The 26,463-nt window shown below is 39.4% G+C and overlaps 1 protein-coding gene across 2 annotated transcripts in view; it reads right to left on the bottom strand.

The window, feature by feature from the left end:
* Window positions 1-6,016: 6,016 nt before the first annotated feature.
* LOC113114990 (vitamin K-dependent protein C-like) overlaps window positions 6,017-26,463 on the bottom strand; it is a 32,400-nt gene continuing 11,953 nt past the window's right edge. For both annotated transcript variants that reach the window (XM_026282177.1, XM_026282168.1), the window contains 7 exons: window positions 23,868-24,025; window positions 23,763-23,787; window positions 23,578-23,688; window positions 7,852-7,992; window positions 7,408-7,529; window positions 7,129-7,246; window positions 6,017-6,694 (listed from right to left, as the gene is read on the bottom strand). In XM_026282177.1, coding sequence (XP_026137962.1) covers window positions 6,138-6,694; window positions 7,129-7,246; window positions 7,408-7,529; window positions 7,852-7,992; window positions 23,578-23,688; window positions 23,763-23,787; window positions 23,868-24,025 — 1,232 coding nt within the window. In that variant the 3' untranslated portion in view covers window positions 6,017-6,137. The remainder of the gene's footprint in view (window positions 6,695-7,128; window positions 7,247-7,407; window positions 7,530-7,851; window positions 7,993-23,577; window positions 23,689-23,762; window positions 23,788-23,867; window positions 24,026-26,463) is intronic.

Here is a 26,463-nt window from a genome sequence, read left to right as displayed (position 1 = left end):
GTGAGGACATGCGATATTGTTTGAATAAATATTGCTTTCAGAAAGCTTCTTTACTGAAACATTAAAACAGACATGACATTCACATACCTCACAATATTCATGTACATGGAGGGCTGCTCTTCAAACCGTTAGTTCACCAAATAATTAAAATGTTCATAATTTACTCTCCCCATGTTTTTCCAGACTCATACAAACTCTGTTCATTTTTTGGAAAGCATATGAATATATTTAATATTCTCTTTTTGTGTCCTCCATTGCTGGTCTGGGAGACCAATATTTTATTTTGAACATACATGTTTGCTATCATATAATTTAAGATGTATTCATATATAAATATCAGAATTTACTTCTACAATAACTCTATATTTACGAAGCTTGAAAATACTGATTATCTAAACTATAAATGGATTAACAAATATTATGAGAAAACTAAAAATATATTAATTTATGTTGTAAAGACAGACAAAAGTCTTATAGGTTTGGAATGACTTGAGGGCAAGTAAATGATTTTTTGTGTGAACTTTACCTCTAAGAGCGAAGACCAAGAATAATGACTCTACAAATCAGACAACTCCAAAGTTGGTTTGAGTTCTGCAATGAAAAACACAGACATCAATGGTCTTAATGAAATGAGCACATAATCACACTGTTGTTGCATCAAAATGTGAAGTAAACTGGCAGGAGACAACAGAAAAATTTATTTTCTAAAAATAACTTACATAAAATCTCAAGGGAATGATGATCTCCCATGTCTCTTGCTTTTAACATCTACAAAAACAAAAAAACAAACATTATTTTACTCTTAGTAAAACACAACAACAACTGATAACATGAAATTATGAAGTTTACTTGCCTTAAACGATCTTTCCCTCTCTTCAGAAGAAGCTGAGAAAACCACCTCCTCACACAAGCAGACTTGTGTGTCCTTAACTCCAGTTAGTTTGAGTTCTGCAAAGAAGGGGCATCAATGGTTTCAATAAAATATTAACATATACATACATACATATATAAAATCACACTGTTTTTGCATCAAAATGTGAAGTTAACAGGCAGGACACAACAGAAACATAAATTTTCTAAAAAAAAAAAAGTAATAATAATTTAACTTACATCAGTCTCAAAAGAATGAAGTTATCTTGTCTCTGGATTTCAACATCTAAACACATTATTTTAGTCTTAGTAAAAATAAAGATAACTTGATGTTATTCTGAAGTTTACTCTCCTTAAACCGTCTGTCCCTCTCTTCAGAAGAACAGCTCCTCCTCATCCTCACACAGGTCTGTGACTCCTCACACAAACAGCTTCTGTGTCTTTAACTCTCAGCGCGAGGTCAATGAAGACAGGAGCTGGACAAGTCTGAAACATTACATGTAAAACATACTTTTAACAGTTACCACTTCAACAGCCTCAAAATAATTATGCTAGTCTTTACTACACAATGCCGTTTCCTTTAGGAGACAAACATACATTCAGTTTAACCGCGAAAAAAAAAGACAAATTCACATGAGCGTAACCGTGACCATAACCGTCTGTTAACGCCTCAAAGAGAACAGATAATGTAAAATCTTATGTAAATATGACAAAATACATTCACAGACGTTATATTAAAAGTACATCCTCCGTTCAGTAACGTTACATGAGGCAGTTAAGACCTCCGTGTCCGAGGCGAAAACCGCGTCCGTTTTTTTTATATAACGTTAGATATAACGTTAAGCTCCTTTGTTTCCGCCTTTCATACAACCGGGTAAACAATAAAAGACAACTTTACATTTTGAATATTTAACGTTACTTACCATAGTCTTTCACTCGCTTCTCGCTTCTATCACGCTGAGAAAATGGCGGCTGCTCGCACTGGAGACGTACGATCTTGACGTGACGTGCGTGCTCTCCTTCACGTCCGCGTCCTCAACCCACCCCCGCTGGGTTAAAAAAGATAGTTATTTTCAACCCAAACTTGGGTTAAAACATCCCAAAGTCCTATCCAACGGCCTCAACCCAGCAGTTGGGTTGAAAAAACAACCCAGCGTTTTTTAGAGTGTGTGTTAATATTTTTTTAGTGTAACAATTTATGAATCTTAATAAAAATCTGTGTAGATTATATGAGCAAAGTGTGTGCGCACAACGCGCCACTGACTTTAGACTAGGTTTTTTCTGGTCAGTGGCGCAATTGTTTAATGGAACAGCAAAATAGCACCAGGGATTGTTTGCGCCGGAACACGCCTCTTTTTTTGTGCTGAACCGCCCAGGGAGCGCAAGTTCATTCACTAGTTTAGCGACGTGCTTCTGTGGAGGGAAAAGCGCGCTTTGCGCAGGTGCAAAATAGGAATGACTGTATGCGTCGGTGTACAAAGTCAATTGCGCTGGGTGGGTGCAAGATAGGGCCCTGTGGGTGAAGTCTGTGTGTTACGCGTCAGCACTGATTAGTTTGTGGGCTGTCTCCGTTAATTGTCTTCAGCAACAGCTGTCACTCATTACTCATCCCTATATAATGGCTTGTCTAGCGTTTTGCGTCCGTGAGAGCATTGTTTCCTGTTTGTAACCCGTACCTTGCTTTCTTGTGTGTTTCTGCGTTGGATGTCCGTGTCTTCCCCGGAACCCCGTCCACTCTTCGCAACCACCATCAAGCAGCACAACTTACCTTCGGCTTGCTTCCACGCAGTTCCTGTGTCACCCTCTCCTGCTGCCTAATCAGGAAAGACCTACTTCCGGATTCATCACTCCTCAACACCATCTTGGACAGTGCATTCCTACCAGCGTTATTTATGTTCCAGTTTTGTATTGTTTCATTATTCTCATTAAACATTATTAACCTCGCACTCCTCCTTCACCCAGTCGTCCCAAATATTTAACAAAGCATGCAAACAAACGGCCATTTTATCATATTCGTGCTATGATCACACTAGTTACAGTGACTTATTTCTTCGTTTTCTAATAACTTCTCTTTGTTGCTGATATGATGGGGTTTTGTGACGTTGTTCCTGAGAGGTGTGTAAAGGGCATGTTTTAGTGAAGCGCAGTAGAGCTCCTGGACCGACAGTGGAAACGCTGCGCTATTCTGGCCTCGGTGCTACTGGCCCGAGGCTATTAGCCCCACCTGGCCCATTTTAAGCCCTGGCTCACACTGCCCCGACAGTGGAAACACGGCTAATGTCTTATGAGGGGTTAAAAGTAGTGATGTATGATTCGTGAACGAATCGTTCAATTTAACCGGTTCTTCTTAGTGAACCGGTTGAACCAGTTCACCAAATCGAACTGAATTGTTTGAAACGGTTCACGTCTCCAATAAGCATTAATCCACAAATTGGAGTGTAAAGCCTGAAGGACTGCCTATGCATAGGGCCCGGGATCTTGTGCAGCGCCCCTGGCCCCCAAAGTTGTCCATTTGTCATTATTCAGCTAATCAGAGGTTTCTATTAAATTTACATCTACATCTGCACATTTCTGATTGTGCAGAAAAGTATTATAATACTAAAGCGCCAAAGCATCACAGAGTGCTAGGCCGCACAGCACTCCGAGTCCACATAGAAAAGTTAGTACAACACACATTCTGCTCTGCTCGTGTTCATCTTCAGTTCTCTCTTCACAGCAGTTCAGTCAGTGTACTGTTTGAGTAAATTAATTACTCATGGATACTGGTTAATTTTGAGCGTGAGCATGTCAGCCACATTAAAAAGAGAAAAACTAGTTTTACTATTAATTTACTATAAAATTACTAGTAATTTGTGGTATAATGCTTACTGGAGACAATTCAGTCTAATTTGGTGAACTGGTTCAACCGGTTCACGAAGAAGTACCGGTTAAATCGTACAATTCGTTAGTGAACCGGCCATCACTAGTACATTGTACATTGACATTGTACATAGTAAATTGATATGTAGTGTATTAAATCTGTACATTAGTTTAATGAGCCTTTTCTTTGAACAGTTTTCAACCTCAGTTACTGTGCGCTCTTGAAGAGAGTTTCATCATTTTAATTGTAGTAACTGAACGCCAAACGCAGTTTGATTGCTGAATGGAGGGTGACAGACAGCTGCAGCGGAAAGAAGAATTTAGGTAAAATTTTATTTAATGACTTCAATATTAATCTGTACCTCACATTGAACTATAACAGCTTCGGAACATATAAATATGTGCACGACAACCTTTTTGGGTTTTAAATGTTTTTATTCCTTTTATGGAGCTCAACAATAACACAGAATAGTATACGCACAATATCGGATTTATATCGGACTCGTCTGACTGATATCCGATCCGGAGAAAATGCCAGTATCGAATCGATGCATCCCTACATGAAAGACTTTGTAGCTTAATTGCAGAGATTCTGTCTTCTTTCTGAATTGAAGAGGCTACATCTTTTCACTATTCTTTTCACTGAGTTCTTTTCTAGTGTTTTACTTGAAATCTTCAGTAGCACAATTTTTTTTATATAGTATAGTATAGTATAGAGCATGACAAAGTAATTTCAGGAAAGAAAGTAGCTAATCTAGCATTACTGCGTGAGTGAAAAACATCATATTCAAATGTTTTAAATGGCATGAAATGCTTATTTTTTAACAGATGAAATTAAATAAACAATTAAACCTTCAGACAATGGCCTCTGGCATGAAATAACAGAAATATAGCTTTTATCATGGAGAAATCTACTGCTGCATCACTGCTGCTGCAAAGTAAAATCTAAGATGGCTGCCATGACCACTGACCTAAATCACATGATGTACCTTAACCAATAAAATAAACACAAATTAAATTATTATTTAAACAGTCAGAACAGTTATTTTACCTTTGTTCTAATCAAATAATTTTCTCTTCTCACTTATTTAATCAACAGCTCACCAGACTTAAGGGTATTAAGACCATATTGAAACATCTGACAATTCTCCTTGCTTATGCAGAGTATATAATATATTAATATCTACAGTATGGATCTACCTTTATTGTAATCACACTAGTATATACAGAATTGAAATGAAATGACTTCATATATTAAATGAAACATTAAGCTATTTTCCTTTGTAAATGTGGGACCCAATGGACCTACGTAATGATTATTCAAAACGTATAATTTTCTTTCAAGACACAAAAACATTTAGTCAGTCACATATATCCAAGCATATAGTTAGAGATGCTGCATTTAAGCACTTGTCTGCTGATCAGTAATGCCTGGTCAGCCTGTAACAATGAACTAATCCAGAAGGAGGCAGTCACTCTTTGTATCAATGTTTTCAAGCAGCAACCCTTTCCCTCTGTGTGGATAAGCACTTTGCATTTACCTGTATTTTAAGACCCTCAAGAAGACCTGTACAAGTATTTTGACCACTGTGCTGAATGCTGATGCCATAGCCAGTGAAGCACAATGGAGAGGCCGCACTGTTGTGTACTGTAAGATTGAACGCAGTCTAGGGTTGTAATGAATTACTTGTTATCGATGCATCGATTACAAACCCTGATGATGTAATCGATCTTGAAACATGATTTTTGAATCGTGAATTGCTGATTTCGGACAGTTATTGATTTAAAATGATCATATATATATAAAAAATCTTTTTATTTTCAGAGGTATCCATTTAACAAACCTAGAAAACCTACAAACTGCTTTAAGCAAAATTTTACATTCTTTAAATAAATGTTAAATATTTAAAAGAAATGTAGCACAACCATAAATAATCAATCAAACAAACAAACAAAAAAGCAGTTCTTTAATTCTCTTTTCTATGAAGCATTCCTTTATTGTTTTAAATTTGAATTATGATAGATCTGTAATTGTCCATTCTCAGAAATGTCTTCAATGCATGTTTTCTGTGGCAATTGTTTGCTTTAATGTATTTTGCTGAAATCTAATGTTAATTCAGTATTTATTATTATTTCATGTTACCCAATAGAGGAATCAAATAACGGGACTATGAAAGTGTATGTTCATTTTATAGACCCGTTAAAACTTGTTTGAACTGTGTCTACTTTCTATACTGACTGACAGCATTACTTTCTCTAAACATGCAGATAAAAGGAAAATAAGAGCTGTTTTAATTTATGTGTTTATTAAATTACAATGTTTGTACACCAGAAGAACTTTATGGAGTACATTGATTTTTCAGATTTACTTTTTCTGTATTAGGCAAAACAGGGTAGAAAGGCGGGGTCTAAACATTATCCCATCCCTGACGAACGCTATCTATCCAATCCAAATAGCTGGACACTTTGGTGTAGATGCCAAGTTTGTCTTTTTGCCCACAGCCTTCTCCCCAGGACACCAGACCTATGAGGAACCAAGTATCATGAAACAATGTCATCATTGGACCCCCACTGTCCCCCTCACAAGCATCTTTGATCTGACCCAGAACTCCCCCACAAAGCATGTTCTGAGTTAGGTTGTTCATCATATGCCTGGAACACTCTTTGTTGTCTACAATTGGAATTTCAATGAAGTTGAGAGTTTTGGGGCGTTGAGAGGTCTCGTTGTCTTTTCCCCAGCCAGTGACGACTGTGACAGTACCGTTACGATGCAACATTCGTTCTGCCAGGTTCTTGGTAGGGAGGCATGCTGGGAGAATGTATGTGGAAAATTTGACTGGTTTGGCCAAGCGCAACATAGCTATATCATTGTCAACAGTGATAGGGTTGTATTTTGGGTGGGTGATAGGTTGTTGTACAGGATGGGTCTGCTCAGTTCCTTCCATCTTAAATCGGTCGTAGTCACCTGGGGAGATGGCGATACAATTAAAATCCAGAGAGTGTTTATGAATAGTTATGTGTTATGATTGGTTAAAAAAGGGAAGGCTGCTTCCTGACTCTTTTTGTTGTTGTTGTTTACAGAGACTAGGACTGTCAGAAACAAATGTGATTTCTCAGGAATCTTATTTCAGTGCTATCTCTGAATAGTTCTGAAATCATGTGTGGAATTAATACACTTTTTAAGGGAACATAACACGGTATCTAGAGTGTCTTTTGGCATTCCTTTTCACTTCTGTGGCTTAATAAACAACATCACTCTCAGTGTTCTAGTACTTTTCATGTATGCACTTTTTTTTAATTGCTTTAGTAATGCATCTTCTAAAAAACAAATATAAGGCTGAATAAGAATTCTTACACTGTGAAGAAACACTTAAACTTTTACCAAAATGTCTTACATACCCAGCCTGACAGAGAACCTTGTACTTGTCTCTAGACAGTGAGCAGCAGTGAGAACCCAGTTTTCATCAATCAGAACTCCACCACAATGAAACCTGCCCAGATGATTGAGTATGAGAGCCTACAGATTAAACACAATGCATTATATATATATATGTATATACGGAGCACAAAAATATGCTTCAGCTGAATATTTGGTTTAACATATGATATTTGTCAAGATTAGCTCTGATAAAACATTTGACATGATTACAGAGATATAACATATACATTTAAACATACCTGCCAGGGACTCTCTCCCTTTTTGCCAACTTTACCTCCAAAAACCCACGGCTGTAAACCTACTAAAGGCTTATTAATAAAGGATGACTTTGCGATCCGAATCTGGCCACATGAAGCCTCATCTGTAAATTTCAAATATGCACACACAGTAGATCATAATTCACCAAAAAAAATGCTAGAAATTATTTGAAGATAGTTTTTATATTATATATTTATTTTAATTTTTATGATGTATTTCTAATGATATTAATTAATCAGCCCACATTTATGAATCAGTGTTAAACAAAAACAGTCATTTAAATGTCCACAAATGCAGAAGTACATTCGAGTAGAAATGCAAATATCTAAGCACATTTGTGCACTGTGGATACACCATCACCAGTGTGTATTTGTAATATTCACAAACCATATTGTTTATATGTCTATTTTGTTGAAGTGACTTACTTTTGGCAATACATTTTCTAGAATTGTCTTGTAGTTGGTATCCTTTAATACAACTGCACGTGCGACTAAGACCATCCTCACTCTCATGGCATTCATGATCACAATCCCCATTGTTCACTGAGCAGTTAGTGGCTGTTATGCCTGAGGACAAAACCAAAGAACTGCTGTCAGGACATTCATCTCAACAGTGTTGGGCAAGTTACTTTTAAAAAGTAATTAGTTACAGTTACTAGTTACTTCTTCCAAAAAGTAACTAAATTAGTAACTCAGTTACAAATTTTTAAAGTAACTAGTTACTTAAGAAAGTAACTATTGCGTTACTTTCAAGTAAAATTAAATTTTAAATGCTCAAACGTGACCCCACCTCTACCCCTCTTTAAAGGAACTTAAAATACATGTGCATGTTCAATTATTTATGATAAATCTGAATATTATAATGAAATGGACACTTAATACAATACATTATTAACAGAAACATGAAACATTGTACACACATCTAAAAAAAAAAGTTGCTGTGGGACAAAGTGAGACTAGCCTCCAATCAAATGGCATGTATGTAGATATTATGTTTATATAGTGGATCAATGCAAATAACACGATAGATTTTTGGGAACTTTTGATATTTCCTTTTATTGTTTCTTTAATTTCTTGAAGGAAAAAGTAATGTATATACTTCCATTTAGAGAAGGCTACTTTTGGATTATTTGGGCTCGTCGCCATACCTGTCTCTGGTTGACTGACTGGCTTGTGTTGTTCGTTGTGTGTCCTGTCCTGTCCGATGATGGGTCGTTCGCGAATGAGCGTTAGTGATGATGGATCGACTCGTTCGCGAATGAGCTTTTGATGAGTCGTTCGCGATTCGCGAATGAGCCGACTCTAAGAGCCGGCTTTTTTAGTTGAACTTCGGGAGCTGGCTCGCATATCTGAAGAGCCAACTCTATTTTTTCAAATTTAGCCTATAGAAATTAAATAATTATGTAATAAAAATTGAAATATTATAGTCAAAGTCATTTAAACAGCCGTTTGTGAGCCAAAGAGCCGGCTCTTTTCAGTGAGCTGAGTCAAAAGAGCCGAATTCCCATCACTATGCGTGCTTTCGAAAACCCGCCCAACTCTACCTCTGATTGGCTTACAATGAAATTTTACTCTACCTCAGCCAATCGTCAGCATTTATGCGCTTGTCTCGTGCTCTGCCCACTAACCAAGGAAGAACAGTAAAAAAAAGTATTTGCCTCTCGCTCAGAGATCTAGTTGGTCTGATGAAAAAAAAAAAACAGCTTCATCATCAGTTATAGTAACGCGCCGCATTTTTGGCAGTAACGGTAACGGCGTTATTAAGATGAGAAGAGTAATCAATTAGATTACTCGTTACTGGAAAAAGTAATGCCGTTAGTAACGCCGTTATTTATAACGCCGTTATTCCCATCACTGCATCTCAATGACCTAAACACACCACTGCTCTGTAACTCAAGACATTCACTATTAAATGCCTCAAATCAGCTTGTGACACGTCTTAATACATTTGACCTAGCAGACAAAATGCTTGCACCCAGACCCATAGCCAACAGGGGCGTATTAAAGTGGTTAGGGGCTCCTAGGGTGCTTTTTGGTCTTGTGTTTTTAGATATGTTGCGCTGTAAAAAAAAAAAAAAAATACAATCTGTACTGGCAGAAAATTACCAGGACTTTTTCTGTTAACTGAAGTCCTTTTCACAAATTGAACATAGAAATAAAAACATTATAACTACATAAAAATAAACAACAGTTATTTCTTAGTCTTATTAAGTGCGAACAATAAGTGCTCTCTACATTCAAATTGCAAGTAGAGACTAATTTTTTTCAAGCATGATGCAAAGTTATAGACAACTACTCAACCTATCATAGCTTACATAATAATAGCAGTCTAAATATGTTATGTGGCCTAATTTGTGCGTATCAAGGAGTCGCTCTCAAATTGCGGGGTATTAAAATGCTTTTGAATGCGCTTGCATGTTTAACTTTCGGTTTTGATTTAACGATTGTGTGAACTCTCTGCGGTGCTGAGTGTGCATTGAACAATATAAGACATTAATTTTGTCAGACGCTCTACAACGAATCCTCCTTTGATGTTACTTATAATCCGAGACCTAGGGACCCCATGTGTGTAGGGGCCCCTATGGCTGCAGCATAGGCAAGTGGCTGTAAACCTACTAAAGGCTTATTAATATAGGATGACTTTGCGATCTGAATCTGGCCACATGAAGCCTCATCTGTAAATGACAAAGATGCACATAGATCAAAATGAATCTACAAAATGCTAGAAATTATTTGAATATAGTTTTTATAATATATATATATATATATATATATATATATATATATATATATATATATATATATATATATATATATACATATACATTGATAGAAGCGTTCTTTTCTTGCCTGTCCCTGACACTTTAGATAACATCCTATAACAGAAATTTCAAATGTATCCATACTGACACCACCACCAGTCAAATATCTGGAAATGATTGATGAGTTATGATTGATATAAATAAAATCATTTCAATATGGGATGTCATTGACTTGACATTCTATTCTTAGAAAACAATAATTAACATTTATTACTAGGCATTAGGGCTGTCAAAATGGCTGAAAAACGTACTTGTATATTATCAAAATTCAAATTATATTCAAATTTAAAATGAATAATTTCAGTTAGGGTGAAGATAAGCTTTTTGCTTCTCTTCTGAAGTTTACAATCGGTTTTTAAGGATTACTCGCTGCCTGAAAAACCACCAGCTGTCCCCTTCCAATGGTGTACACTGACGGGACCGCGTTATCTGTTAATGACAGATATCTCCCCATTTCGTGTTCTGTCTAATTGCTTCGAGCACATCCGTGACCTCTCTGTTATCCCCCCCAAAATTTGAGCCATCTGGACCGTAACAAGGGAATTTTAGGGAATGGGAAAAGTGTTCCTTGAGTGCCACAACCAAAAATGCACCTCCTCGCCATCATTCCTTTCACACGCTGTCAATAGAGCATCACAATCCCGCCCACAGCCGGTGCCGTAAGTAAAATTTCAATTCTATTTCTGCATTGACAGTTGGGGTATAAGCCATAAAAACGCAACCATACATGGTAGACCAGCTACGGCTGTACTAAGCGATAGTATATGCTCATATAAACGCCAAAGGTTCATGGGGCACTAACCTTGTTTTGAGAAAAATGCCTTTTATTCACAATGTCTTGGATAAATACTTCATAACCCACAATTCTGAACAATCCCACAATCCCACAGTGATGCATCTGATTGGTGGAACTCGTGTAACTGTCTGGTTAAACCCCGCGAAGGTCCGTGAAGACTGAAGATCATTAATAAAAAAATAAAATAAAATTAAAACCTGTGTTTTTATTTTATTTTATTAACGGTAGACTTATCAGTGCAATCATGATCTCCTTGGCTGCCATGATGGCATTTTTCAAGGAAGAAAACAAAAGTGTTCAAAGGGATGAAAACCACTTCAGATAGGGTCATGTAATGTTATTTGAGTTTAGCGTGTCCGAGGGTCAACTTGTGGGTTTTGTAAGGGCCAGCATGAGGGACAAGACCTACAAAGTTTTGCAGGGGGGTTGGTAACGTTAGTTAGCATTATCGTCCAATTTAGCTAGATACTGTAGACTTTATATGGTATGAGTCATATCAAACATTTTATGATGCCACGGTCAAAACAATATTTAGCTTAGGCATACCTTTTTGTGCATTTATTGAACATTTATGCAGAGCCGGATTATCCATAAGGGCACTTGGGCCAGTGCCCAGGGGCACCAACCATTCACAACAACTAGAGGGGCACCACATGACACAAGCTTTAAAAATATTTTTCATAAATAGTTTTTTTATTAACTTGAAATTCTTGAAAGACCATACATAACTGGTTTATGAACACTAACTTAACAACTATAATAATAATAATAATAAATTCTAAATAAATAAAGATAACATGACCACTATAAGTCCCCCCTTCCGTCCCCAATCTGTCAGAGTTAAAAGTACGCACAAATGTGTAATTTTTTTTAACGTCTACAGAAAATGAATCAAAATGGACAGACGTCCATTGAGTGGTTTTGCAAAAAGAAAGTTAAAGAAAGACAAGGACGCTACAATTCAAAATGTTCCAGGGATCGAAAGTTTTTTCAAAAACGAATGAAGAATGAGCTCAGGGCGACAATGACACAGAAGCGATTGACTGCACTCTCCCTGTTTACCATTGTAGTTAAAGTTAAAACATTACCGTCTATGTACAGTCGCGAGAGGGCGCTCTATGCTGCTCAGTTCTCCTGTAGTCTACACTGAAAACTTAGAGTGCCCTCTCGCGGCTGTAGACGGTAATGTTTTCTCTTGGTTCTAAATAAATGCGACTTATATTCTAGTGCGACTTATATTATGTTTTTTTCCTTGTCATGACGTAATTTTGGACTGATGCGACTTTTACTTAGGTGCAACTTATAGTCCGAAAAATACGGTAGTTGGACAAGTTAATAAATTACATTTGAAAAATCACATTAATTATGTCTGAAGGGGGGGGGGGGGGTGGGTCTTTTGAGGTATAGTGCCCAGGGGCACCACACTGTCTTAATACGGCCCTTCATTTATGTAATGGCAATGACCTGTGTTGGCAACTGAGGGGTGATTGCAGTCAGGTACAAAGCACTGCACCATGTTGCTGACTTTATCGTTAACCACTTTCACACATGCACACAATATATAAAATACACAATGATGAATATAAAAATCAATACACAATACCTATATAAAACACTATTTGTTTACACGATTAATAATGAAAGAACTGCTATTAACTGCACATTCTCTATATAAAATAAAATTCACTGGAGGAAAAAGTTTGCGCGGCCGTCGTCAGATTTGGAAGTCGCTCAAAAGGCTCTTTTCGCGGCTGTGGCTTCAGTCGAATTCAGTGAGGCGCAGTCTTGTACCTTTGACTTTTTTTGGATTTCCTCTTAATTTTTTCACTCTAAATTACATGTTGTATGCTTATGAGTTCAGCTGTAGCTGGTTATCCTCAGACATGCTCTAAAACTCTTTAGATACAGATTTTTAAAAGAGTCAATGGGAGAAATGAATGGGAAATTTACTTCCGGCACCTAAGCTCTCTCGGGCTGTGGGAGGGACTGTGATGCTATATGTCTGTTGGAGGGGCATGGTTATGGATGCGAAGCAGACCCCAAACTGTCAAACCTACGTCATCAGGGAAGGTCCTCCGATGCAAAGAGGAGGGGCATTTTCAGATTTTGATTAAAGATTACGAAGCCCAAATATTTTTTTGTGTGTAATGACTTCCATGGATGAATTGTTCACCACAAAACGATAAATTTAGGCAAACAAAGTAAATATGGTCAGTTTTGATTTCAGTTGGACTTTAAGTAAATAATATTTAAACAAAAATTATAAACCAATTTTAATTAAGTTGCTTAAACAACTATAAATAAGACAGGTTCATGTATGCATGCATAGTTAAAAACAGAGCGCGGAAAGCCAATCGCACGGAGAACATTTTAACAAAAAAATAAAAAATAATTAGATCCATTGGGATGGGGAAAAACCCACCATAAATTCTCGAGATATGTTTTTAAAAAGTTGAACATACATTAATTTTACATGTCTTTCTAAACATCCGGCTCTCTTGTTATATTTTGTTTCTTTTGTTTTGTTTAAGTTATCTTTATTTACATTTGGCTAGAAGTGATGCTCTCTGCACTCCTTTGCATTTGTAATTTCTAATATTTGTTTTGTAATTTATTTTGTTTATTTATATTTAGCAAAGAACTCTACCCTTTGTCTTTGGGTTTATTTTGCAGTTCATTATTTATTTAGTGTGACTTTCTTTGTTACTACTTATTAAGAGTGGCAACACTTTTTCTTTTTTTCTTTTTTTTTTGCACAATCCTGGTTTTGTATGTTTTTGTTGGCCATTTGATTTCTTATCATATTTTGTTAAATGCAACTATTTTTCTCTTGCATTTTTCTAGTTTTTGTATTTTGTTTTGTTGCTTAGTTTATTTTCTTGCATTTAGTTTCTTTTGTGCATTTTCTCTTTTGATTAATTTATTCATTGTAATTTAAGGTCAAATACGCCTTGTCTTTTTTTTTTTTGCAGTTTTGTTAATTCTTATTTTGTGTTTAGGTTTTGTCAATTAGTTTAGTTTAAATCAACATGAGGGCAGTTCAGTGCCATGTTTAATTGTTCTTTTGTCACAGGATCTGGGTGCCAAAGGCAGGGAGGCCTGCTCTATTACCTTCTAGTGGTGTGTCATTCACTGTGTGCCGTGTCCATCTGTGGAGAGTGGAGTGTGTGTGTGTGTGTGTGTGTGTTTTGTGTGCACTGGTGAAAGGAATGATTTCTTTGTTATAGGCAGATAAAATCTCTGACGGCTTGACCCTGCTGGTAAGCCCCAGTTAGCTGGTCTTCCTGTGACCTTCGTAGAGCCAAACTCTTATGATGGGCTAAGCTTTAGCTGAGGCCTGATATGTTGATGATTGTTTTAAAGCGACTGATTGAATAAAGTAAATTGTTACCCATGTCTCTGAGCATCTTTTCTGGGTGGAATTCCCAGAGTGGTGTAGTTTGGCAAAATTATCCTTTAAATTCACCTGTGGGTTGCCACACTACTATAGTGTCAATTTATCTCACAAAGGCACATTTTCAATATACATATATTTCGGTCCTAGGTCATTGAGTGATTTATACACAAGTAAAATTACTTTAAAATCAATCCTTAATGTAACTGGAAGCAAGTGTAAGGACCTGAGGACTGGTGTGATATGCTCAGATTTTCTGGTTCTAGTCAGAATCCTGGCAGCAGCTTTCTGGATGAACTGCAGCGGTCTAATTGTCTTTTTGGGAAGGCCGGTGAGGAGCCCATTACAATAGCCCACCCTGCTGGTGATAAAGGCATGATCAAGATTCTCCAAGTCTTGACTGGAAATAAAACATCAAATTCTTGCAATGTTTTTTAGATGATAGTATGCTGATTTATTTACTGCTTTGACATGACAAATGAAACTAAGGTCGGTCTCCAGAATCACACCAAGATTCCTGACTTGATTTTTAGTTATTTGACCCCTTGAATCAAGGTATGCATTCACCTTGAATACTTCATATTCAAGAGCATATACAGGCTAAACAAGAGCGGTGAAAGAATTGACCCTTGTGGGACTCCGCATGTCATGGACGTCCACTTAGACTTATGCTCTCCTAGACTCACATAATAGCCTCTCCCTTCTAAGTATGACCTGAACCAATTGAGTACCATCCCAGAAAGCCCGACCCAGTTTTCCAGTCTCTCTAGTAGTATATTATGATCGACAGTGTCAAACGCAGGACTGAGATCTAGCAATACCAGCACTGATATTTTGCCAGAGTCAGAATTTAAGCAATTATAATTTATTATCTTAATGAGAGCTCTCTCTGTGCTGTGATGCGGTCAGAAACCAGATTGAAAATTGTCCAGGTATGTATTAGAGTTTAAGTATTTGTTCAGCTGACTAAAAACTACCTTTACGGAAGATTATATATTGGTCTATAATTGCTCAAAATAGTGTTTTCAAGATTGCTCTTTATTAGGAGGGGCTTAACAACTGCAGTTTTCAGGGAGTTTGGAAATGTCCCTGAAAGAAGTGAGGTGTTCACCACTTCTAAGAGATCTGCTTCTAAACAATTCAGCACACTTTTGAAAAAGAAATGTGGGAAGTGTGTCAAGATAGCAGGTTGACGATTTTAGGTGATGCACTATTTCTTCCAAAATTTAGCTATCAATTGCTTCAAAGGTAAACATAATATCTTTTTGATATTGTGGCCAAATCTGTCTGACCTCTGCATTGCTTGAGGATGTGACAATCGCCTTCCTGATATTGATGATCTTCTCAGAAAAGAAGGAAGCAAACTCATTGCATTTGCTGTTTGAGAGCATTTCAATGGGAATCTGACTTGGGGGGTTTGTCAGTCTCTCAACAGTGGCAAAAAGAGTACGAGTGTTGTTTCAGTTACTGTTTATAAGGTTTGTGAAGAAATTCTGTCTAGCTGTGGCTAGTTTCACATTAAAAGCTTGGAGGCTGTCTTTATAGATGCTATAGTGAATTTCAAGTTTCGTCTTACGCCACATCCACTTGGCTTGTCTGCATTGTCTTTTCATAGTCTGAACTGCTGTTGATCTTCTCCAAATTGATTTCTGTCTGTTTGTTTTCTTATTGACTATTATTGGAGCAATATCATCAATAATATTCTTAACTTTTAAGTTAAAGGAATCAAGGAGAATATCAGCAGAGTCTGCAGAAATGCTTGGTGTTAAAGGGTTAGTTCACCCAAATAGCAAAACTATGTCATTAATAACTTACCCTCATGTTGTTCCAAACCCGTAAGACCTCCGTTTATCTTTGGAACACAGTTTAAGATATTTTAGATTTAGTATGAGAGCTCTCAGTCCCTCCATTGAAGCTGTGTGAATGGTATTGTCACAGTGTCTGGTCTGTGTTTCCCTGTGTGTCCACTAGTGGTCTCACTTCCCCATAGTCACCCCACTGCAGGCATTACATTTCCAACAAGCCTTTGTCCCATTCATCACTGTTAATTGCACACCTGCTAATTGCACTCAGCTGTCTCCACTTTCATCGTTTGCACCACTCCATATAAACCAGCCTGTTTTATGGAGTCCTTGTTTTCCATCACCCGGCTTTCTCATGTTCCCTTGTGGTTTTCTTGTTTCTTGCTTTGGACTGATTTTATGGTTATGACCTCTTGCCTGTTTTTTGGATTTTGACCTTCGATTACCCCATTAAAATACTTCGATTGGATCTCTCGTTTTCTGTGTGAATTCGTTACAGGTATACTGTCCATGTCCAGAAAGGTAAGAAAAACATCATCAAAGTAGTCCATGTGACAGCAGAGGGTTAGTAAGAATTTGAAGCATCGAAAATACATTTTGGTCCAAAATAGCAAAAACTACGACTTTATTCAGCATTGTCTTCTCTTCCGTGTCTGTTGTGAGAGTTCAAAACAAAGCAGTTTGTGATATCTGGTTCGCGAACGAATCATTCGATGTAACCGGATCTTTTTGAACCAGTTCACCAAATCGAACTGAATCGTTTTAAATGGTTTGCGTCTCCAATACGCATTAACCCACAAATGACTTAAGCTGTTAACTTTCTTAATGTGGCTGACACTCCCTCTGAGTTCAAACAAACCAATATCCCGGAGTAATTCATGTACTCAAACAGTACACTGACTGAACTGCTGTGAAGAGAGAACTGAAGATGAACACCGAGCCGAGCCAGATAACGAACAACAGACTGACTAGTTCTCGAAATTGTGTTATGTAGTGTTTTATATCCCCTTTAATAGAGGGCTAGATAATCATAGTTAGTTAATTATTTTGCTGTACTGTATTGTCAAACCTTCAGAGTGGTCTGACTCGGGTTGCCACATCTTTTCTAACTGATCCGGCTTACAGTTTTCGTAAACCAGACTAATAAAACCACCTAATATCCCATAAACTTTCAATGAGGGCGTGAAAAAAATGATTAAATAAGGAGCACACACCGTGAACACACCAGAAGCAGTGGGCAGCTATTTGCTCCAGGACCCCGGGGAGCAATTGCACTGCTCATTCACATTCACTCTTCTTGTCTAATACAGGCTTCTGGTTGCTCAACTGTCTTAGGTCTTCTTTGTCACATCTTCCTCATTATGATATGCCAAATGTTTTCTATGGGTGGGCAATTTCAGTACCCAGATCTTTCATTTTTCTTCATGATGTTGTAATTTATGCAGTATGTGGTCTGGCATTGTTATGTTTGAAAATGCAAGGTTTTCCCTGAAAGAGACGAGGTCTGGATGGGAGCATATGTTGTTCTAGAACTTGGATATACCTTTCAGCATTGCCCATGCCACATGCACTCATGCAACCCCATACCATCAGAGATTTAGGCTTATGAACTGAGCGCTGATGACAGATGACATGGTGTCCCAGTTTTCCAAAAATAACTTAAAATTTTTATTTGTCTGACCACACAGAACAATTTTCCACTGCCACAGTCCACTTTAAATGAGCCTTGGCACAGAGAAAATGCCTGCGGTTCTGGATCATGTTTAGATATGGCTTATTTTTTGACCTATAGAGTTTTAGCTGGTAACAGGGAAAGGCACGGTGGATTGTGTTCACCGACAATGTTTTCTGGAAGTATTCCTGAGCCCATGTTGTGATTTCCATAACGGTAGCATTCCTGTATGTGATGCAGTGCCTTCTAAGGGCCTGAAGATCACAGGCATCCAGTATGGTTTTCCGGCCTTGACCCTTACGCACAGAGATTGTTCCAGATTTTTTAAATCTTTGGATGCTATTGTAGCGTATGGACCAGATCATGATAACACATTCATCCTAATATTCAGAAAGATTTTTAATCTACTGACTGACCTCATGTAAATCACAGCCTGTCTGAGCATCACCAGGAACACCTCTACATTCCTAGCTTGGACTCATAAGCTTCAAAGAGATCTTAATCAGCAGGTTTTAAAATACGTCTCTAGACCTTGCACTTAAAATAAAAAAATAAATTACTAAAAATAATTCCATTCACCTGTCTTGCGACCAAAACACTATCTGTGTGAACTAGAGTCTTCCCGGGACCATTGGATCCAAAAACCTATGGTCTGGGAAATTTTAAATAAAAATGCTTTTTCCAAATTTCCAAAATTAGACCCAAATTCTTTTAAACTACCCCAAATGCATAGGTTACTTTCACTTACGTCACATTCTTTCTTGTAACTCATCCCTCTCAGTGGCACAGCTGACTGAAAGGCTCATTATGCAACTCATTATTCGGGTCTTTGTCTTCTCAGGTGTAAATTACAATGCTATTCATGATAGTTGACGCCTACTCGCATATGACTTTTACCAACAAAAAGTGTCTTAGAAAATGTAAATCAATATATTGTTTTCTGTAAGTGAGTAAACAAGATGATTTTCACATCATTTAGAAAGAATAATTCTAGGCTACAAGCTCCAGTTCTCAAAAGTCCCTGGAACCAACGTTCTGTATGTGTTTCATTGCCTTATTCTGTCACGTAAAAGAAGACTGGATGCAAATGCAAGTTAATATCTCTTTAATTAGAGCTTCCGCTGATAAAGTCAGATGTTCAGGAAATGACAAGACAAATAAGCAGCAGGAGAGATGGCAACACAGGGACCTTGATGGGCGATGGTGTCCGTGGTGAGTGGAGTCCGTGAAGTAACTGTGGCTGAAGTGATGAACAAGGTAATCCAGAACGAATATCCACAGGAACAGACAGGCAACGGGAACAGCGACGAGAAATCCAGAGCAGGAACTACAACACGAGAGACACGAACAAACACCAGGACTCCATACAACGATCTGACAAACATGAGACGAAAGACAAGTCATTAATTTAGGTAAGATGTAATAAGCCGCAGCTGCCGCTGATCAGTAATCAGCCGCAACGCCCACACAGAACAATCAGGTGATACACCCCGCAACCTACACACAGACAACAAGATGACACCATATATCTGTGAACCGTGACAGTACCCCTCCTCCTAGGAACGCCTCTCGGTGTTCCCACCACCCCTTACCTGTCGATTGAAATCATTGATAAGGGAGTGATCCAGAATGTCCCGGGCAGGTACCCAACTTCTCTCCTCCGGACCGTAACCTTCCCAGTCCATCAAGTACTGGGATCCATGTCCCCTCCGCCTCGAGTCCAGAATACGGTTAACCGAATAAGTTGGTTCCCTGTATAAGGTGGAGGAACTTAAGTGGATTAAGCAGGCGGATTAAGTGGTGAATGAAAAGCTGGTTTAATTTTGGAAACATGAGAGGCGGGATAAATCCTCCTGCATGCTGGAGGCAATTTGAGGCAGACTGCCACCGGACTAAAGATTTTGGTGACAGTAAACGGGCCAATGAATTTAGGAGCAAGTTTATTATCAACGGAGCGGAATATTCTTGGTAGAAAGCCACACTTTTTGACCAACGACGTATACGGGTGGCTTTGACCGGTGGCGATCGGTGAGTCTCACGGGCTCTGTTCCAGGTGCGGCGGCACCTGGACAAAGGCGTGGGCAGAGGGGACCGCAACTTCGGATTCCAGACTGGGAAAAACAGGTGGCTGGTAACCTAAGCTAGATTCAAATGGGGAGAGGCCCGTAGAAGACACTGGTAACGAGTTATGTGCGTACTCAATCATAGAGAGTTGTTGGCTCCAGGAGGAAGGATTCTTGGACGCCAAACATCACAACATACGCTCTAAATCCTGGTTGGCTCTCTCGGTCTGACCATTGGTCTGGGGATGGAACCCAGAGGAAAGACTAACCGTTGCCCCCAGCAACTTACAAAACTCCTGCCAGAATTTGGACACAAACTGGGGCCCCCTGTCAGAAACCCTTACGGGAATCTGGACTTGGCCAATCCACCACAGCCTTAACCTTGTCAGGATCCATGCAAATTCCCTCACACAGACGATGTACCCTAGGAAGGAAACAGATTGTGCATGAAATTCACATTTCTCTGCCTTGACAAAAAGACCATTCTCTAACAGCTGCTGAAGCACTCGTCTGACGTGTCGAACATGTTCCTGGAGAGACAAAGAAAATATCAATATGTCATCCAGGTAGACATATATGAACTGATCAACCATGTCTCTCAACACATCATTGACGAGTGCCTGGAAGACCGCAGGCGAGTTGGAAAGCCCGAAGGGCATAACCAAGTATTCAAAGTGCCCTCTGGGGGTGTTAAAAGAGGTCTTCCACTCATCTCCCTCCCTGATGCGGACCAAATGATAAGCATTACGCAAGTCCAATTTAGTGAAGACGGATGCTCCTTGCAACCTCTCGAAGGCCGAAGACATCAACGGTAAAGGGTAAGTATTCTTAACCGTGATGTTGTTCAGCCCCCGGTAATCAATACAAGGTCACAAGGAACTGTCCTTCTTCCCCACAAAAAAGAACCCAGCCCCCGCTGGAGAAGAGGAAGTGCACTGCAGGTGACGTCGTTGGTGGCCCATCTCAGTCTTACCGGAAGGAGGGTAGATGGTGAGGACTTCTCGGCAGAGATCCCGCCCGATAGTAGCCTCGAGTTTACTATCGGGCCTGGTCTTTTACCGGGCAGTTTCTAACGAGATGACCAGATGTTCCACAGTAGAGGCAAAGGCCAAGGGACCTCCGCTGCTCCCTCTCCTCCCGGGAAAGCAGTGCTCTCCCCACCTGCATGGGCTCAGAATCGGGTGCTTGGCTGACCGCATCCACCGGACTGGCTTGTAGACTGCTGCATCGTTCTCCAGACTCCTCCATAGCCTCCACTCGTCGAAGGCGTAAATCAACACGTAATGCCAGCTCTACCAGGCCATTAAGAGTCTCAGGTAAGTCCAGGGTGTAGATTTCACGGTGGACGCGATCAGCCAGCCCATGCAGGAAAACGTCCCACTGCGCCTCCTCGTTCCACCGACACTCCGCCGCGAGGGTGCGGAACTCGATGGCATAATCAGCGACCGTGCGGTTGCCTTGTTTGAGTGCGGTGAGTTTCCTGGCGGCCTCCTTGCCTGCCACCGCACGGTCGAACACCCTCCTCATCTCGGCGGCAAGTGCCATGAACGAGGAGCAGCAAGGATCACGGTTCTCCCAAACTGCTGATCCCCACAGCGCCGCCCTCCCCGTGAGTAGCGTGAGCACGAATGCCACTTTGGACTCTTCCCTCTCGAACGTACGGGGCTGTAAAGTGAAGTGAAGAGAACAATTGTTGAGGAATGCTCTACAAAAGTATATACGTCCGTGGTACGGGGAGGCGGGGCTCCGAGATGTCCCGTTGTCCTGAAGGCGGTGTGGGAAACGGTCGGCAGGGCTGGCGCAGTGGGAGCGCGAAGTTGTTGCATCTGTTGGGAGAGCTCGAACACCTGTGTTACCAGCGCCTGGACAGCGCGTCCGGTGGAAGAGATGCTCTCCTGCTGCTGATCCATTCGAGTTATGCTGTGGCTGATGAACTTGGTGAAAGCCGCTGAACTCGCTGCATCCATGATGATGGTCAGATCGGAAAAGAAGACTGGATGCAAATGCAATATCTCTTTATGTTAATATCTCTTTAATTAGAGCTTCCGCTGATAAAGTCAGATGTTCAGCAAATGACAAGACAAACAAGCAGCAGGAGAGATGGCAACACCGGGACCTTGATGGGTGATGGTGTCCGTGGTGAGTGGATTCCGTGAAGTAACCGTGGTTGAAGTGATGAACGAGGTAATCCAGAACGAATATCCACAGGAACAGACAGGCAATGGGAAACAGCGACGAGAAATCCAGAGCAGGAACTACAACATGAGAGACACGAACAAACACCAGGACTCCATACAACAATCTGACAAACATGAGACGAAAGACAAGGCGTTAATATAGGCAAGATGTAATAAGCCGCAGCTGCCGCTGATCAGTAATCAAGCGCTGTTTCTGGGTCCCAGCCTCATCTCGCTTCACTTGAGAATACGACCTCAGTAGCCGTTTATGAGCACTGTTTATTAATTTAAAAAATTTAAGTTAAACGCTTTCAAACTTACGATATACACTACAGTCTCCGTGCTCACAGCATCCCAAACACAAATAATTTTTATATATTTTTACATATTTATATTTTCATTGTCTGCCTATCTGGGACTTCAGTATGAAGTTAAAGGTTAAGATTATAACTTTTTCGCTAGTATTCTATCACATTGTGAGTTTATATTAGCACCTTTTGTTGTTTTCTCGTGGTAACTGATAGAGTGTTTGGACACAGAAGCGTTACTATATGACGTCAGACTTAACAAGTGAATATTTCCAAATTCTAGTTCATATCGAGATTTTATTAAATTTACATTACAGCCCAACTTTTGATTTTTTTTTCATCAAAATATGGCCGAATTCTGTGACGTTCTGCAAGTTTCATTTGTGACTGAATTCCTCGATTCAATCCATGTCACTTTGCAAGCACAGACAAGGTGAATTTATGAATCAAAGTGTGAATGTTCTGAAACAAAATTTAGTTGTTACGTACCCTCACGCTTTTTAAAAGTGTATCACGTAGTAGACTACACCACTGTAAAGTCTGTGAAAATAAGGTTCTTCAACCTGATATTTATAATCTCAAAGACAACATTACAACTATGTTACACTGTGCTTTCATTATAGTTTCATTTCTTGATAGATAGATAATCCATTTTTAACTGTCCTCCTGTGTCTCTTCGCGACTCCTGGTTCCCTCGCTTTGCACGCACTCATTAAGTTTATTCCGTTTAAATCAGTCTCTTGCCGCTCTGGCTGCATTCACTGTCAGACATTGGAGAATCATGCTCATAAATTTTCAAATTGGCCATAACTTTTAAGTCGTTGCTGCCAACTGGGGTGGCAGCAGGTGTGGCAAGGCTTTCTTTTAGGGCGGCAATCTAATAGTAAATTGTGGAAAATCTACAACTGCCCACTTCCTGAAAATGGCTATATCAAAGTGCACCATGGGCCCCCCAACCAGTGTCTAACCAGATCCACCTTCTCCACCCCATGATCTCTGTCAAGCTCTGATGGCCACAGATTCCAAGGTTTAGCAATGTGTGAACACGTCAAGGGCCCCTGGATAGTTTAAAACATTTGAACATGTAAAGTGTATAAAATAAAAAAATACAGGCTCACGGAGGTCACAGCGTTTCCCTTCAAATCCAGTTTTGCAGGTGCAGGAGTAATCTTGTAACAGGTCCACACACTTCCCATGAATACATGGATTCAAGTCGCACTGGTTTCCATCTAAGGGTGCAGAACAACTAATGAGTACCAGCAGTTATGATGCAATGAATAATTCCAAGACAGACATCACTAACCTTTATATGCTGTCCAGAATTCCAACTGCAAGATGAAAAGATCAGTTAGTGGATCATTATTTAGGAGAAAAAATATTAATAAACTAAGGAGCTGAGATGACCAACCGTGGCGTCCCTTGTTTTAAAGATTTCCCTTGCTTCTTCAAAATCACACAGTTCCTCCCTACACTCCCGCTCCAATGATGGAGGCTTTATTTCCTCCATGAAATTGTTGGCTCTTCTTGAACGAAGGAGCATGTGTGCTTTTGGGCTGCTAGAAAATGCTGACCAAAATATACAGAGGGTTGATAAGGCAGAGCAACACACAGTTGGTTTCCAAATTGGCTTTAAGCCTATTGCTTACTACAAAAACTTAAGGGATAATACATCGAGAAAGAATTGTGTCTTCTGACAGCTTTATTTATTTGCAAAAGTTGCATGCATAATATTAGGAATTAATGTTACAAACATGAATATGCAATTTGCAGAGCATCCTTTTACTACTGCAATCCACTTCTGGAGTCTGGTTTTTAACATTTTAAATCTTTAAAATGCTGGCGTCCCAGTTATAATTCTGTTCTTTCTTTCTTTTTTTTCTTTTCTTTCATTGTAATAATCATAATTAAATACATATAATCAGTACAAGGCAAGGCATTACTATAGGTCAGGCCATGTTAGTGACAGCTCCCTTGGAAATGGAATTGATTATATTCCATGCAACATAAGACCCCACTTTCAATAGATTGAAATGCCTTTCGCAGTGTAAGATGTTTTGGATTTCTACTCTCAACAGCACAGAGTCACCTGGATTTAATGAAGACATTGATTTTTTTTTTCAAATCCTGTAGTAATTATCATCAACAGTATTGTGTTGTATTGTATTGTATAGTATGTATTGATTAACTTTTTTGTTTAATTTGAAAAATATGTTTTTCCATATATTTAATTTTGTCTTTATTTTCTCCTTTTGTATTTATCTATGTATTTATTTACTTTTCTAGTATAATTAACTAATTTGTTATTATTATTATTATTTGTATTGTGTTGGAAGTTACTACAATGTTCGATTTGTAATGCTGTGTTCACACCAAACGCGAATAGAGCGTCTGGCGCGAATGATTTCAATGTTAAGTCAATGCAAAGGCGCGTTTATGCGCGTCTGGAGTAGAGGTCTTCACAGTGCACCCGAGACCCGTCGACCCCGGACCCGACCCGGGACCCGTACGGGTTCGGGGCTATATTTTAAATCATCAGCCGGGTCCGGGGCGGGTCCGAATCTATTACCTCGGGTCCCGGGTCTGTTTAACATTATGTGTAATACCCGTGCGATCGGAGTCATCGGACTCGGATAACATCCGGCCGTGATCAAAGACTGCTTGTGTTTTTTTTAACTTGCAACTTGTAAAATTAGGAAAAGAAAAGAGTGAGCCAAAAAAAGTGACTCAAGAGTTAATACAAGTGCACATATGGTAATGCTTGCAGACTTGACACACTCATGTTTAATATATTTCAAATCAGCAACACAATCTGAGGTGAACTGTCACATGAATGTTTTCTATGACGCTCAAATTGCGTTAAAGCATTTTAGGTTGCATGTGCAGTTATGTTTCTATGGCAAGCAGTGAGGGACACTTCGACCACCAAACCGCATTTTACATTTTCTCCCGTTTTTATAATATTATAAATGAACCGTTTAATCTTAAAGTTTTAGTGGTTCAGATTCAGATTCGATGCAGAGCAGAGAGCACAGACAGAGATCAGATGATAGCAAATAAATAACGTCAGTGGCCATGGAATTGCACGAGCGATCGTTATTATAGTTCAAAAGGCAAACAGTGTAAGTTATTATGCGAATTAACTTGAGTCAGAATGTACATGTGCACAGTACCATTTGTCATCCGTCACCGTGACATCAAGTGGACTTTTGAAGCTGAAATAATGAGTGGATTCCGCTTGGACTTGGAATAACGAGAGGAATAACATGAATAACTTTCTTTTTGGAAGATTGTAATGCTTCACAGGCAGTCAGGTACAAGGAAGAGAGACCACGGCTCTTTAAATTAGGTAAGACAAAAAGCGGTATTCTTCGCAACAGGTTTATTGACTAGTAATAGCAATTTAAGGTGGAATATGTGAACGTCGGATCCAGCCGGGTCTGTGTCTTCCCGGCGGGTCCGGGTCCAGCTTTTGAAATAATAGACGGGTCCGGGTCGGTTCGGTATAGTACATTACGGGTCTCTGTCGGGTTCGGGCACGAATTTTTGGACCTGTGAAGACCTCTAGTCATGAGGTCTCGCGGCGCGAATGGGGCGTTAAGCGGGGCGCGGAAGACGCGTGCCATGGACCCTATACAATTTGTTACCCATATACAATTTGTTAGTGTGAGTGTATCTGGGTGACTGTGCACCCCATCCTTTGCGTGAGTGTGAGTGTGAGTGTGAGAGAGAAAGAGAGAGAGAGATAGAGAGAGAGAGTGTGTGTGTGTGTGTGAGGGAGAGGGAGAGGGAGAGGGAGGGATGGAGAGTGTGTGTGTTTGTGTATGTGTGTGTGTGTGTGTGTGAGAGAGGGAGAGGGTGTGTGGGAGAGGGAGGGAGAGAGAGAGATAGAGTGTGTGTGTGTGAGAGAGAGAGAGAGAATTTTTATTCTTAAATAAAACTAAAAAATAAAATAAAATGCTTCTTTAAAGTAATTTCCATTGTAAGTTTGAAATACACTATAACAT

Source organism: Carassius auratus, chromosome 2, assembly GCF_003368295.1.
Source record: "Carassius auratus strain Wakin chromosome 2, ASM336829v1, whole genome shotgun sequence".
In the NCBI taxonomy this organism is placed as follows: Eukaryota; Metazoa; Chordata; class Actinopteri; order Cypriniformes; family Cyprinidae; genus Carassius; species Carassius auratus.
This window is presented reverse-complemented; position numbering and strand designations above follow the sequence as displayed.